The 16,671-nt window shown below is 33.8% G+C and overlaps 1 protein-coding gene across 2 annotated transcripts; it reads right to left on the bottom strand.

Annotated features, from left to right (window-relative positions):
* Window positions 1-1,964: 1,964 nt before the first annotated feature.
* LOC306863038 (protein-L-isoaspartate O-methyltransferase domain-containing protein 1-like) lies at window positions 1,965-16,629 on the bottom strand. Of its 2 annotated transcripts, XM_079406193.1 has the most exons (7): window positions 16,435-16,629; window positions 15,994-16,127; window positions 10,173-10,664; window positions 8,848-8,950; window positions 7,044-7,215; window positions 5,783-5,906; window positions 1,965-4,674 (listed from the first exon to the last, which is right to left on the bottom strand). In XM_079406193.1, the coding sequence occupies exons 3-7, from the start codon at window positions 10,477-10,479 to the stop codon at window positions 4,301-4,303; spliced, it is 1,080 nt and encodes a 359-aa protein (XP_079262319.1). In that variant the 5' UTR covers window positions 10,480-10,664; window positions 15,994-16,127; window positions 16,435-16,629; the 3' UTR covers window positions 1,965-4,300. The 2 variants fall into 2 exon arrangements, with proteins under 2 accessions (XP_079262319.1, XP_079262320.1); XM_079406194.1 differs by lacking the exon at window positions 16,435-16,629 and having other exon boundaries at window positions 15,994-16,161.
* Window positions 16,630-16,671: the final 42 nt, after the last annotated feature.

Here is a 16,671-nt window from a genome sequence, read left to right as displayed (position 1 = left end):
TTTATTTCTTTTTTGCCAGTATCTAAGATACATATATTAGTGCATAAACTTTGGTCATTTTTGCAAAGTCAACATATGTCACTTTTAATCCGATAAAGTCAACATGAAATGAAAATGGACCCTATTTACTTAAAATTAGTGCTATCAAATGATTAATCATATATCTAAAATAAAAGTTTTTGTTTACATAATATACAGGTATGTGTGTGTACTGTGTATATTTATGTATATATAAAATATTTACATGTATATATTTACATCTTATAATTTATATTATATATACGTAAATATATTTCATATATAAACAACATATTTTTCTGAAATATATACAAGCATGTGTGTGTAATTATATACACAGTACACACACATATATTATGTAAACAAAAACTTTTGGATGCGATTAATCGCGATTAATGGTTTGACAGCGCTACTTAAATTGTAATTAGTTTATTAAAATGGTAAAAACTTACAATAAGGTCCCATTAGTTAATGCATTAACTAACAATGAGCAATTTAGTTGTTGCAGTTTTTATGAATTTTTGTCAATATATAAAAAAAAAGGTGAAATATATTTTACGGTGTCCTTGTATTTACTATGGAAAAAAAACTAAACAAATTATGCATAATTAACTAACCCTAAACCAAACCCTCATCCTAACCCTAACCATATAGTAAGTATATGTAGTTTATTCATATTAATCGGTATTAAATGTAAAATTACACTGCAACAAGGACACCTTAAAATAGTGTAACCAAAAATCAATGTTAGTTCATGTCAGCTCAGGGTCACTAAATAATATTATATATAATATAATATAACAGATACAACTTTGATTTTAATAATGAATTAGTAAATGTTGAAATTAACATATAGTAAGAGTACTAAATGCTTTAGAATAATTTTTCACTGTTAATTCAGGTAAACTCATGGAACCTTATTGTAAAGTGTTGCTATTAAAATGAATGTGTCTGTTCATTATTCATCAGCATACAGTATTGCAAAAGAAAAAAACAATTGCCTTTATTTTTTGGTTGTTGTCATCTAGACGGGCTGTTATTCCAATTATTTAGACTTTTTTTTTTGGTAACTGCTGTACTATAGATTTATGCTAGTATTAACACAGTAAATGAAATTTTAATGCTGGTTAACATTGATGATATGAAGGCAAAAAAACAATTGAATATACTGTGTATATTCAATATTTATATAGTAAAGTGGGTTATGTATACGCTTTCATGTTGACAAAATTTCTCCAAACTGTACATATTTAAGGCTGCTGTTATGATGCTGTCATTTAACGCATGCTAGTGTCATGAACTGACATGTAGGATAAAGATGTGTGTTATCTAGCATTATGGCCAAAGCTTTAAATTCAGACACTTTAGTCATTTCCTCATGCTGAAGTATGTAACTTAACTAAAAAATACATTAACCTCCTTAACCACCTTGATTGAACTTATAAATTCCTGTCCAGTGTTTTTCCCCCCAATTTTGTAATATTCTTGAAAATATGAACCATTTATTGCCCACCATGCTGCCACCCCAAAGTTAATGTAGGACCCTACGGGTGGAATAGTAAATGTGGTTTTACTGAGAAGCACTTTTGCGCTATTAAATCGTTCTTATTTTTATCATAACCCTGATTTTTGTCCTGGTGTTGAGCGTTTAGTCTATGCAAAAGAGAGATTTGTGATTTTCCCCATATCTTTGGATAAAGATGGGACTGGAAAAGCAGAGGCTGAAAAGCTTTCTTTTATTTTTAGCAAACTATGGTTCGTTTTAATAAAGATGTATAGTTAATAAAGATTTTATAATGTGACCTGAGAGTTTTTATTGTCTAAGCTGTCTAAGAGTGATATTGTTTTAAAGATAATGGCATTTGACTGATGTTTAATGCACACTTTCCACAACCATTTGTGCAACAGGAAAAGCCACTTCTGTAAATTAGTACATTTTATAATTTATTTTACACTAAGAGTTAGACATGAAGCAAGCATAAAAATATTATTGCATCAAAAAAGCAGAAATTGAATAATTATGCCGGTTGCGAGTAATTTTGGGTGATTTGTCAAATATGTTTTTATATATATTTTAATTTCAGAAGTTTTTATGACACTACAACTCAACTGACAACACCATCTTAGTAAAAACATCACAGGTTGGCTATAAATATATTTAATGAAAAGATGGAGAGAAACAGCATCAAATTACAGTCAGTGATACACTTAAGAAAAAGTCTGTAGGACATCATGCTGTGAAATTAGATCTCATGACACGCTCAATCACAAACTCAACGGACAAATTGCTCTTACCTTGAGAAACGGTCCGGTTTACACTCAATAAGCAATATGAAAAATAATGAAAAATAATGATTACAAGATATGTAGAATCTGCATGGCCTGTCGGTTCTTCTCTCAATATCTCAAACGCTTTGAGCATTTTCATGATTGACTGAAAATAGTCATAAATGGTCTTTATATTCAAGAGGGAAACGTAACCTATTAAAGTTTAATAAACTTTGACACGTAAATGTGCCATCCTGCTGTCTCAATAAAACACATGAAAGTTTTAAAGTCACTTTGAATTCGAAGCTGGTGCAATACTGTTTAAAAAGATGAAAACGTTGTTTCTAGACTGTGCTGGTGTAGATGTATTAGAGATACTGTACCTTAACATGTAAGGCCAAATATGAAAAATCATTTTGGTTTTTATCTTTACATTCTAGTTTCCCTCTCACCATCATTTCAATGAATAACAGGAGATAGGCAATGACTTAAGGTGCTTAAAGTCCCCATAAAATATTTTTTTGTGGCTTTTAAGTCCATGTCTGTGTGCTTGCGTACTTAAAAAAAAAAAATTATTAGTCTTCCTCTTTCAGAAAAATAAAACTCATCAGCTTATCGATTTGTGGTTCATAGCTGTGGCATCATGGAGTTATTTTAGGAATAAACTAAACTAAAATAAAATAGTATTAAGATAAAATCTTCCAATGGAATTTAAAAAAAAATATTTAGTACTGCCCTGAAAAGGCTGCACAACATGTACATATATTTCACAACACAAAGTAATTTTAATGACACAAAAGATCCTGTTGAAAAGTTTACATACTTGGTTCTTGATATCATGTGTGGGTTGTGATATTGTATAAGCGTCAATGACTGTTTTCAGTCTCTTCTGATGGTGTTGTCAGTCCTGGATCTCAACATACTATAGCCACTGTGAGAAAGAACTCAAATGGATCTGGAGGACTTTCGTGGGACAAACCAGAGTTGCACAACCATCACAAAAGCATGAATTAACAGTAACAGAAGCGACACAATATTAAGAACCTTTCAACAGAATCATTTATATGAAGTTATTTAGTACTGTACATAGCTTCATCAAGGCAGTTTGTGTGATGAAATGGTTTCATTATGAATTTAAACAATATCTACTGAATATATTAAACATACTGTGGGTCTTTTTCCAGGATCTCAATCTGTGTGTATTTTTGGGAAATGTGACAAACATGACGGGTTTCATTATATTTCATTTCAGAGTAACAAAATCCTCTACAATCAACTGAAGAACTGAAATTAAGCCACATATTTCTTATTCTGCCAATATATTGCAAATAAGTTGTTACGACAGTGAGAAATCACCTATTACAAACCGACACGAACAGTGACGTCTTTTACATTTTATGATCACAAGCAGAAAAATTAAGCGTTAGGTCTTCAGGTCGACTTGAAAAAAATTACATCATCTATTAAGTGACAGCTCAATATCAGTACTTACAAATGTGACTAGAAAAACAAACAAATGCAAAATACAGGCCAAAAAAAAACATCTCTAGAGGAACTTCACTAAAACAGTCCAAAGAGATATCGAAAGCATTAGCATCATAAACAGCGAAAACTCCCGAAAGCTTCGGAGACTCAAAGGCGGCAAAAATCAATCCCAAAATAATGACTCGAATTTTCATTCTATAATTAAAAAAAGAAAGAAAACTGTCATTACTGGTTTCATCAAACAGCTAGTCTTACAATACAAGCCTGTGAAAAAGAGCTTCCTTCACATCTTCTCAATACAAACCAGGTGAGCCAGAAGCTTCAAAATCACATTCGAAATGTGAATATTACAACGTTATGAGTCAAACACAGCAAGCACAATCAAATCCGACGTCTCTGGCCAACGCAGCCCAACCCTGTTTAAATCTTTAAATTATGCTACATTATCAAAAAAAACTATGAAACTGAGTAGTCTGAGAAGGAAAGTGGAAAGCACCACCGCTGATGAAAGCTTCTACGGGCCAGCGTGTTATTTCTCGCGGTAGTACAGCAGGTACGCCTTCAGAGACTCGGGCAGCGGCAGACTCAGGATTTTGTCTCTCAGATGGTTGACCTGTGGCTCATCGGGTTTAACGGGCTCAATGTCTTTCTCCTGCTCCTCCTCTTTGCTCTCCTCCTCGATGCATTCGTCCTCTTCGCTGTCCATGGGCTGAGGAATCAGCTGGTTGCCCACGAACACGTAGGTGTTGATACGGCGGCGGCGGAGGCAGCGCCTGCGCTTGCGCTTCTGGGACGACCGCTGCGCGTTGTTGCAGGCCGGGTGCTCCTCGTTGGTCAGGTTGCGGAGGGTGCGACGGATGTAGATTCGAGCCAGGTCCTGAAGACTCCTCACGGACAGCGACGCTGAGGGACGGAGGAATAATATAGGTTAATGGCTACAGGTTTTTCTCAAATCTCAACTAATTAGCGTAAACATGAAGGCAAGATAACGCAGGTCAAACGAATCAATATCACTACACTGCACAAGATGATTATTCACAGTACATTAAGACAACCGTTTTGAAATGTTATGCTTAAATATGCAAATGAGGCATAATATAATTACATATGCGCTAATTTGCATATTTCCAGAATAGAAATCTAATACTGGATTAAGCCTATTTGCACTTAAATGTAAATAGGCACTCGGTAATTTGTTTTATTAAAAAAATATATTTATTTATTTTTTTTTTTTTCAGTGTACTTAATTTAACTATGTCTAACCTACTTAAATATGCAAAACAGTTTACTCAATATGTAAAATGTTAATGTCAAAAGCTTACTGAATGCAACAAAAATGATTTATGTAGTCCCAACTCAATTAATCAAACAATCAATCAATCAAAACTTATAAATAATAAATAAATGGAGAAAATAATATTATAATTATTTCAATAAATGAGAAATAATAAATTCTCACTGTAAATTCCCAGATTCCTACTATAAAAAAAATCCATTTACTGTTGGCGCCAATAGCCAACGGGCGTCTGTCAACAACAACAATAATAATAATTTTCACAATGTTTTTAGAAATAAAATCTAAATAAGATTAAAGATATATGAATAAATCCTTCTTCAGAATGCAAAACTGTAAAGTTTGGTAATGCAGGCATTACTGATACTCATTTTGAGAAAACTGCCTTTAAAGATGCCTAAGGTAATTGAAATCTACAGGTGCAAATAGATCAAATGTAATAAAATAAACTCTTTATAATCTGCATTTTGGATGTTTTCTATCCACTAGTCTGAGAGAAGACATGTTATGGAAGCAAAATAGCCTAAAATCTCAAGACTGACCAGTGCATGAAAAAAAAACCCCCCAACTATTACAGGTTTGGCCTTTAGTGTTGTTTACTGTTCTGAATGAGTCAGGTTAGTAATGGAATCTGCAATAAATCAGTCTGTAACATTGTCCCTACCAGCAGCTGATTGGCCAGGACAATGTGAGGTCATAAAAGAGGCGGAGACTTACGGAGCACCACAGCTTCAGGCTTGCAGCAGTCTGTCCTGCTCTGCTGAACAAGAGGAGCAAATGACACCGCCAGGATATTCTTACTCTCCCAGGAGCTCTGACCGGTTCTGATGATCTGAGTCAGCTACAGCAGCACACAAACACTCGACTAATAAAGAGCTCAAACATTCCATGCAAGACATGGAAGCTCAACAGGATCAGAAAAGTTACTATTACTATTCTACAATATCATACATTTATATAATAGTATAAATACTGCATTAAAGTGGCAATTTTCGCATTGAGAACTTTTTAGATGCCAAATACAGACAATAAAATATGCAGCTTTATAATCTTTCTTCAAGCAGTGGTGTATACTGTAGGTTAGACAAGGCTTTTTTCATTCTACTCAACATTTTAAAATACCAATTTCTACTACACAAAAATATATATTTTTTTTCTTTGTTCACACTTACAAATAACTGAATGGCATTTATTTGGAATAAAAAGCAAAAGTACACTTGTCAAGCAAAACATTTCACAAAAAGACATTTGTTTGGCTTGAAATGATAGAGTAAAATGAATAGAGTCAGTACAGTGTGACTGTTTTTTTGTCCTTAGTGGAACATGTTGGTATTTAATATAATGAACCACAGCTGTGGTTACTCTGCTTATTTTAGTCTTGTTTATATAATATTTATTTATTAATCTGAATAAGATTGTTTATTTTCAGTTTTTTTATTTTAGTTTTAATTGTTGTTATTTTGTTATGTGCTTTAGTAATTTTTATTGGTTTATTTTTAATATTAATACTTTATTTTAGTAATTTTAAACATCTTAAACATTGTTTCATTAAGCTGCCAAGGCAACATTACTGATTTTCACCTGCATTTCAAGTTTAAATTTGTCATCTAATATTTCATTTTATTTCAGCTTTATTTTAATTCTCAAAAATATTTTTTTTATAGTTTTAACCAATTTTATTTCATTTTACTTGGCAATAACAATGCTGGTGTAAAGTTGAGGAGAGCTGACATCCAAAAAAAGAAAAAAAAAAAAAGAAAAAAAATTCACCAAAACACCAGTGAATTAAAAGACATCCAGCAAAAATGATGAAGCAAAGTAAATTAGTGATGAGAAAAGATATTGCAACATTTGAGAGACAGATCTGTGTTGAGATTTTTTTTTAATCTAATGACATTCAGATATTTGTAAGTGTGACTATATTTGTAAGTCTCCTAACTTTGTTTAGGCCCGCTGTATGCATCATCCTGTGTTTTACCTGATCCTCTATAGGCATGACCAAAATTCCTCCGACTTTCAGCAGGATTTTCATGTAGTTCTCGTGGTCCTTCTGAACTCCAGCGCCGCAGTAGATGCGGTCGTACTGGTGACTGTCTGCGGAAATCTCCAGACAATTCCCCACCACAAAGTGTGGTTCACAGAACTCAAACCTGAAAGGACACATTGATAGTCATTTCTAGAACATCTACAACACAATTTCTACATTTTCTGTTTTTTTATTTCCCCTCAAATCTCACAACTATGTGGTTTCTAACATGTTCCAGTTGAGTTTAGTGTGTCACTATGCAGTTTCTAGGGTGTTTTCAACCTTACTGACCATTTCATAAGCTATAATATTTCCTCCGGCATGTTCTGCTGTAATTTTAATAAACCTGCATGTTTTATTTATTTATTTTTAACAAATTCTGGGAGCATCAATATGTTCAATTCCAGTAAAATCCAGTAGTTTCAAGAACTGTATAGTCATGAATAAAAATTTTAAAAAGTTCACAATAATTATATTTTGCAATAAAACAAGACTATTTTTTTTTAAATAAAAATAAAAATATAGAAAAAAATAAGAATAAAGATTAAAATTATTGCATTTAAAGAGTAACTTTTAAAATACAAAAAATAAGAGTAATATTGTTATAAAATAAAAATTAAATATATACAGTGTATATATCTATGTCAATATCTCTCTCATACACCTATATATATATATATATATATATGCATGCAATGTAGGCACAAAAAATGAAGATTATTTTTATTTTAATAGACAAAACAGTCCACCTTGTGTCTCTACAATATTCTAGCCTCTAAATGTGGAGGTGTTTTGCAAGATTTAATGTCCGCCAGGCAAAAGTTGCTTTTCGAATCGTTTAGAAGTAATAGCACACCTCTTTTCAACAAGCTATATAATTTGAGTTATCCCTAACGTGACAACGAAAGAACCACATAGCAACCAAATAGCAATGTACTAACAACAGCCTAGTATTATGTCAGCGAGTTTTGCACGGGCAAGTATATTCACATTCCCTTCAGAAAATGTAAGAATCTATTTTCATGATTGAATAAAAAGCAATTTTCCTTCCTTAACTGCTAGAGAACTGACATGATGCCAAGAGCAATCTGATATTGAGCATATTATTAGCATCAGTCCATATGTGTTTTTATTTGCTTAGCAGCAGTTTTATTGAGTAGTCATAGACTTGACAAGACGTGAAACAGATATCGAGCTCTGAACATTGATTAAGCAACCTTTGGACACATGGCCTTCTGTTATGAAACATGCTTTTATGGCTTGTTTAATAGCGTCAGTGATTTGTCTGATACGTCATTACAGCTCTCTCCTGACCTCAATAACGCCGCTCGCTCTGGTGCATGATGAAAACAGATGTTTGCAAGCGGTAAATGAGTTCAGGGATATCCAGTTGCGTGTGCGATGCTGGAGTGGACTGACTGAGCTAGCGCATCTGTCTGTGACAGGTGTTCCCGCAGGTGTGTGAATCGCTCAGCAGACCGCAGAGAGCTGACGGCCGCTTGAAGTATTTATTCATTGAGACTGCGGTTCGGGGTTTCGCTAATGCATCGCGTGTCACATGGAAAATTAATGGGCAGGGCTGAGTAAATCAAAGTTCAAATCACAGCGATCTTTGAAGTTAACCACAGAACTGCGGTAGGACTACTGTTGCGATTTCAATTTCTATAGGAGTAACGAATCTAGCACTTTTTCAAATAGAATATTTACACTCACACTTCAATCTATAGAAACAATGCAAAATAAGAATTTAACATGCCTGTCAAAGCTGTCGCTGTTTTTAATGAAGTCATCAAGTCTTTCTTTTGCATACTCCACCACATCCTTGTGTAGCTCAACGCCATGATTTACTCCAAACGGACCTGCAAATAATAATAATAATAATAATAAAAAATCAGAATCACTGCTATTATTCTGTACATTTTTATTAATTAAAATATAAATTTTCATTATTATCAGTCACATTCCATGATATTTCATTGAAATATTAATATTTCCAGACAATAACACACCAAAAGTTAGATATTCTGAATAAAAAAAGAAAATGCACAAAACTTGCTACTATGCAGTATCTTGCATTGCTTTTTTTATGGAAATGAATACTTTTAATAAGTGAGGATGCATTAAATTAGTCAACATTGATAGTAAAGTCACGTATAATGTTACAAAAGATTTCTATTTCAAATAGATGCTGTTCAATGAACTTTATCAAAGAATCATAAAACAATTGTGTATTATGATTTCCACAAAAATATTAATCAATCAGTAAAAATGTTTTCAATGTTGAAAATAATAAATGTTTCTTGAGCAGCAAATCAGCATATTAGATTGATTTCTGAAGGATCATGTGACACCGAAGGCTGGAGTAATGATGAATTTTGCATCACAGAAATAATTATATTTTAAAATATATTACAATAGTAAACAGTCAAATTGTAATAATATTTTACAATTTTAACTGTATTTGTTTATCAAATAAATACAGCCTTGGTGAGACTTATTTAAAAAAATTAAAAAAATCTAACTGACCCTAAACTTTTGAATGTTAATGTACAGTATTATGTAAGATTTTTTTTTTTTTATCATAAACCTGATCACTTATAAAAGAAATATCACATTCTCTACTCAGCAAGTTGCATGATCTGAGTCATTCATATCTGTAGCACCAACATTTATGTTTGTTTAAATCCCTAAAATTTAACAATAAAAAAAAAAAACTAAATATAATTCAAAAGGTGAAATTACTATTAGGCACTACTGTTCAAAAAAAAAAAAAAAAAGAAAGAAAAGGCTGATGGACAAAACGCTGATATAAGCGACTTAAATGAAATAAATTACACATAAAATGCAAAAATCTGATTGGTCCTAAAATAGTCTTCATCATTGTTTGCAAGTTTATTATTTCTTCTAATATTTTAAATTTTTTTTTATTTTGATGTCTACTACTACTACTACTACTACTATTATTATTATTATTTATTAAAATAAATGAAACAATAAATAAATTCCTTCCTCTTTATCAGATGTTTCCTTTATTGTCTTGTTTTCTCGATCCTCTAGATATATCATTAGAGTGGTTCTCACCTATGATCAGGCCCACCATGGTGCTTAGGTATCCCGTGCCGCTGCCGAGGTTCAGGAAAGACAAACCTTGCTGGAGTTTCAGGGCTTCCATCACCTCAGAGTAGATACACGGTGCTGACAGGTGTATATTCCCGTGCTTCCACGCCAGATCCTTGTAGGCATTGTCTCTGCAGCCGTCCAGGTAATAATCTCCGCGATCTATGGCCCTAAAGGCCTGCTCCACGCTGTCTGTGCGGATGTACTGCGCTTCCTTCAGGTTGTCTATCAAATCATCGTTGTCCTCGCCAGCGCTGACTGCTCCCCCCATGATCCCCTCCGAGAAAAGAAACAAACCAAAAAAAAAAAAAAAATGCAGAAGAGGTGAGAGACGGATAACTAGACCGGTCCTCACATCCAGATGAAAGCGCTGGAGCAATTCTCCGCAGGGATGCCCAGTCGGGATGCCGGTGTCCCACACAAATCACCTCAGACCATTCTCAGCTACGCCAAGATCTGAAGATTGAAAAACAAAAGGTGATGGCTTAGATCTCTCTCGCTCTCACATTTCAGTTTACCCTTCTCTCCTGAAAACAAGAGCCATGCTGCGTGAGAGCCGCCGTGCCACTTTGATTCTCCAGCTAGGTGTTGCATGTACCTGATGTTACCTGCCTGATGCAAACTGCTTTAATATTGCAGAAAGTCTGAAGTCTTTTTTTGTCACAGATTATAATAAAATAAACAAATGCCAAAACAATCAATTAGACAAAGCACTGGTGCTACATAAAAAAATATTTTCTATCTTTTTCGACCATCTTTATTTTATGAAATTTTTTTAACCCATTTTTTGTTATTAGTGCTGTCAAACGATTAATCGCAATTAATCGCATGCAATATAAAAGTTTTTTTTACATAATATGTGCGCTGTGCATATTTATTATGTATATATAAATAAACACACATGCATGTATATATTTCAGAAAAATTGGTTTATATATTAAATATATTTATAATATAAATTTTATAAATAAATAGTAAATATTTTCAAATAATATATATATATATATATATATATATATATATATATATATTATACACACATACACATAAAAAAATATATATAATTCAACATGAGTCAATATAAGTTCAATCCAAGTTCACCATCTGTTCCAAAAAGCATTACACCGATCAAAAGTGACAGTAAGTAAAGACATTTATAATGTTACAAAATATCTATTTCAAATAAATGCTCTTCTTTTTAACACCTATTCTTCAAAGAATCCTGAGAAAAATTTATCAGTTTCCAAAAAAGCACAACTGTTTCCAACATTAATTATTATAACGTTAATAATAATATTTTTTGAGCAGCAATTCAGCATGAATTTATATGACTGAAGAAAAATTCAGCTTTGCGGTCACAGAAATAAATTACTTTTTTAGATGCATTTAAATAGAAAATGGTCATTTTAAATTGTAATAATATTTCTGGATTTTTTACTGAATTTTTTGAGCCAATAAATGTAGCCTTCATGAGCACAAAATATTTTTAATGTTTAAGAAAAATATTTTTAACCTCAAACTTTTGATTGTTAAATGTAGTTTTTTTTAACCAGTTTTATGTTCCTCCAACTAAAAATTGTAAAGTTGATCACTTAGAAGAGTAATATCACATCTCTACTCAACAAGACATCTGATTTGATGAATCATTCATAGCACTAACAGCTCAAAACGTGTGCCTATTTTCCAGGTTTATGACTTAAAAGTTTGTTCAAAACCCTAAACGCAAGTATGAGCAAGAATATTAATAGTGATGCAAATAAAAGATACATTATCTTGATATGACTCAAGGATGCAATTACTATTGATGTTACCTGCCTGATGCTAGCAGCTTTAATACTGCAGAAAGCAGCAGAAGTCCAAGCCTGAAGTCTTACGACCCATCTCAAGTGATAATATAACAAATGCCAAAGCAACAAAACCGTTATTAATCAGGACATCAGAAAGTCTGCTTCCTAGAAATACTATGCACTTAACAACTGAATAGGCTTTGAAAGCAAGAGCAAAGCAAGTCTGAAAATGGCATTTGGGCTGCAGACAGGACATTTACAAAGTGTCAGAATTTGCATGTCTGGTAATTGAGTTAAGCCGAAGTTCTGTAACCTCAAGGATTTTTATGAACCTGAACTAGATCTGGATTTAAACAAACAAACATGAGGCTTATTTACTTACAACGGTTCAGTGAGTTCAAGAAAAGCCCAATTACTGTATATCGAAACGTCTCCATTCTCCAGTCCAATTAGGGATGGCTTTGCAATGAACCATCCATCTAAAAAGATCCCATTCAATCGGTTTCATTTTCTGTGTTGACATACTTCCTATTGAAATTGAAGAACTCATCCCTTTTCGTAATATATGTATTTTTACATCGTTTTTAAAAAGCAAACAGGCTTTAGTTTACATCATGACCAATAAATCAAGGATGAGTTGTTCTCATTCTTACAGAGCCCTCAAAGTGACAATTGCAGATGTCAAACTACAGATTTGCAAGAAAACCCAGAGACTTTCACATGCAAAAAAGAACATTTTCCAAAGTGCACAGGAAAACAGGGTTTTAAGTTCACTGTCTATGCAAACATTTGGAATAATTAATATTTCCTCATTTGTTTTGTTTTAATGCTTTGTATTGTCTCTTATTCTCACCAAGGCTGCATTTTTTATCAAAAATACAGTAAAGCAGTAAAATTGTGAAATATTAATACTATTTGAACTAACTGCTATTCAGCAAGGATGCATTAAATTAATCAAAAGCAAAAGTAAGGGTATTTATATATTCAAATAAAAGACTATTTAAATGTTTATAATATTGCACAGTATTACTGTTTTTACTGTATTTTTGATAAAAATAAATGCAGCCTTGGTCAAGCATAAAGGAATACAATTCAAAACCATTTTTAAAAACTCCAAAATATCCTAAACTTTTGACCGGCAGTATATCTATGTGCTTTTATTTTTGCACATGTACAAGTTTTCATGCATGTATGAAAATCTCAGTTTTTTTTTTTTCTCCCCCTGCAAATGTCACTTTAGATGCTTGGTACATTCTAGAGAGCATATGATTGGACAAAATATTTGGACACGCCCATTAGTGCAACATGATGTTATCAGTATTTTTGCTCCTGAAAAACTATAAATGCATGTTTTTAATTAAAGTGAATTATGTCCATATTTGGATGACCTAAACAGACATGGATCAAAAGCCACAAAACTCGCGTTTTCATTTCACAGGGTTTTGAATGTCTATGTTTGTGTGTACATCGCTGTTATTTCCTTGTTTTTTTTTTTCTTTTCTGCATATGCCTTTCTTTTCAGCCTTTTCTTGTAACGCTGCCCTTTCAGTCTCCAGCACTAAAAATACTGCAGGGAGGGATCTGGGTCAAACCTCCTACTCTGTTTTGTACAAGACCTGATTGCAACCCTACTCTGTACATCAGTATACAACTTACAAAAGAGAGCGGCACTTATCACATGAGCGCTTTTTCTCTCTAACAACAGACACTGAGAGCGGTTTATAACTACATAAACCAATAAAGCCATTAATATTGGATATAAAAACAAGATACTGGTTTTCATGCCATCGCTAACTGGTTTTGTCGCCAAGTTGAGTAACTGCTGGATTGTTGTGGAGTTAATACTGGAAGCAGAACAATGAACTAGAACAGTTTGTTATAAGGCTGAGCTGATCCGTCATTAACATGTTTAAACTTGCTGGTTGCATAATTGCAACATTATCACAGAACACTGATGCTCGGCCAGAACTAATGTTTACAATTCCTCTGTGCTTTTCAAGTGAAGATAAAACTTTAAATAAAGCAGGCCTACTTTGTCTGATTTTCATAGTCCTCATTATTTCTGAAAAATGTCATCAGCTGAAACTTCACATCAGCCACCCGTTATAATGCATAGCTGTCCTGCTCCTGTCTGTCTCAGACTGCTGTGTGTGTAAATATATTTTAAATGGAAGCTGATGGCCTCATGTTGACTCCTGCACTGTTTGTCTGACCCAGTGAAAGCGGAAGCCACAAAATCTCAGAGGATTTATTCCAGGCCTCAATAAGAAGAACTGTGTCATTACAGAGAGAAACCCAACACACAAATAAAGCATGACCCGACCTGCAGGGCGCATGATAATAATACTAATAATAAATGCTCAGGTCATATTTAAACCCAAACTAATATATATATATATATATACACACACACACACAGTGCCCTCCAAAAGTATTGGAACAGTAAGACCAATTCCTTTATTTTTGCTGTAGACTGAAAACATTTGGGTTTGACATCAAAAGATGAATATGAGATGAGAGATGAACATTTCAGCTTTTATTTACAGGTATTTTCATCTGGATCTGATACACAACTTAGAAGATAGCACCTTTTGTTTGAAACCACCCATTTTTCATGTTACACTTTGACGGTTTGGATATCAAGACCAACATTGTGGAGGAGAGACAAGTTTTAGCATGGGCGGATCCAATGTTCCCAGTGACTAAGAGTGACTGGTAAGATTTTTAATTGTACTATAAAGCAGCAATTCCATTCTGTAAGTAGAGCTCAATGGCAAATTATTTATATTGTGGAAAAAGTTAATAGTGGCTAGTGAACATGAAAGTAGGCTATATGAATAAGGACTGGCATTTAATGAGCAGTTATTGTGAATCTTAAAATATATAATAGTTAAATTGCTCACTAGTAATTATAAAATAGGTCCTAGTAGCTTAACTTAGGCCTAACTAGTTAGTTGCAAGGAATACATTTTCAGGAAGCTACCATAACATCTCAACAACGCTCGTCTCTAAACAAATATGACGCCAAAACGTTATATAATAATCAATTTTGTATTCTGGCCCATGTTTCTGTCGATAGTGGAAAGAAAAGCCGTATTTGCGACGCTTTCGGTTGTTTGTTTGTTTACGTTCGACGCGCATTCAATGTGGATGTTTACGAAGCGCGTGATTTTGACCGTGCACGCGCGTACAGATCTACAGTTCACGACGCGCTAATAAAACACTACAAATATCCGCACTGCGTTAAAACAAAATTGAGTTTAGCGTCGTGTGCAATGCACATTAAACCAGATGTGGAAGTATAATCAAAATCAAAGAAGCATCAAGAGAGGAAATGCACGAGTTTCGCTTGTTTAGGTCCGCCATAATCTCTCAAGCAGGACTTGCATGCATTTATTAATATAATAACTCCACAGAGCTAATTAACAACAAGGTTATGCAACAACACATGACATTTAAAATATTTAAAATGCACAAAAACTCCCGGTGCGTCGTGCATCCGGCCTTTGTTATAATGCGTGTTGTGTAATGAACAAAAGCGTAAAGCATACTATTTTAAAACATCTAAAAAGGAAGTTGTTATGAAATAAAGATTCAGAGACCATTGTTGCACTGCTATTGTTATTATTTTTCTTACAAATACTAGTAAACTTGCAGCATCTGGATAAAACACTAACTAGAAATAGTTTGTAATTCAGATGAAAAAACTCTAGTTATTCGGTTTCTAAAGAAATGCATGCTGTTAGATGACATTTAAACGCTGCAGAACGGAGGCATTGTGTTTGTCCTGGCACGGCAAACCTCTTAATAGACAATAAAACGTTTGTGCATTATTCAAAATAGCCATTTTGGCATTTTTCGCGTGCGTTAAAGCAATTTAGCAAGCTTGCATTTAAATGTCTGCCACATGTACATCCTCCTCAGCTCGAGCAGATCAACGCAAAGCAACAAAACAAAAATGTCGGCATCATCTCTGCGGAATAACAATGTTCACTGACCTTTGTAAAGCCATGAATCAGTCTCAGGCTGTGCACGAGCAAAACACGCTGGATGCACATTAGAGTTGGTGTTTTGTGCGATGTATAGATTTTCGTGGCGTTGAAGATCCAGCGCTGTTTTTCTCGAGGAACAGCTGAGAGGATGTAAACACACGTCACATGGTTCACAGAAACGAGGCTGCGGACATTAGACGGCAAAGCTTCTTATCATAGTCCTCCAGAGGGCTCCCTGAAGCCCAAAAAGCTGAAGTTCCATTAAAATATCAGCTCGATTTTTGAAACATTGGAGTCATTTGTAAATAGAAATGTATAATCGTTTGCATCGCTTCATACGAAGGAGTTATGTTTATAAAAAATGACTGAATTCCATTCGCCTAACAATTCATCACAAAAGAATGTGATTGGTCCATCTACACCAGCGCTGAAAAACGTAACACGTACCACGTGGCAAAACAGTCTTCAGTAGCGGCACTTCATTAAAAATAGCGACATCATCTCCAAAAGCTGTTGAATGAAAATAAAACATGTATTAATTATATTCACAAAATATGGCTAATTAGAGAAAATTTCTAGGCCACTGCGCAAAGCAACGTCGTCTCATTCTGATTTCTGATGTGGACAAAACAGCCCCCCCCCCCCCCCCACATGTATCACACACGCCCCGCCCTCCTAAGCCAG

Source organism: Barbus barbus (genome assembly GCF_936440315.1).
Source record: "Barbus barbus genome assembly, chromosome: 44".
Classification (NCBI taxonomy): domain Eukaryota; kingdom Metazoa; phylum Chordata; class Actinopteri; order Cypriniformes; family Cyprinidae; genus Barbus; species Barbus barbus.
Note: the sequence above shows the minus strand (reverse complement) of the source record. Positions and strands in the feature narration are given on the sequence as shown.

What these genes read in the sequence shown, in the direction of transcription:
- LOC306863038 (XM_079406193.1), bottom strand. Translation starts at nt 10,479, where the DNA reads ATGGGGGGAGCAGTCAGCGCTGGCGAGGACAACGATGATTTGATAGAC. An exon ending in AACAGCGACAGCTTTGACAG is followed by an intron (nt 7,216 to 8,847) that starts GCATGTTAAATT and finishes GTGTCCTTTCAG; the next exon opens with GTTTGAGTTCTGTGAACCAC. An exon ending in GCCTGAAGCTGTGGTGCTCC is followed by an intron (nt 4,675 to 5,782) that starts GTAAGTCTCCGC and finishes TCCGTCCCTCAG; the next exon opens with CGTCGCTGTCCGTGAGGAGT.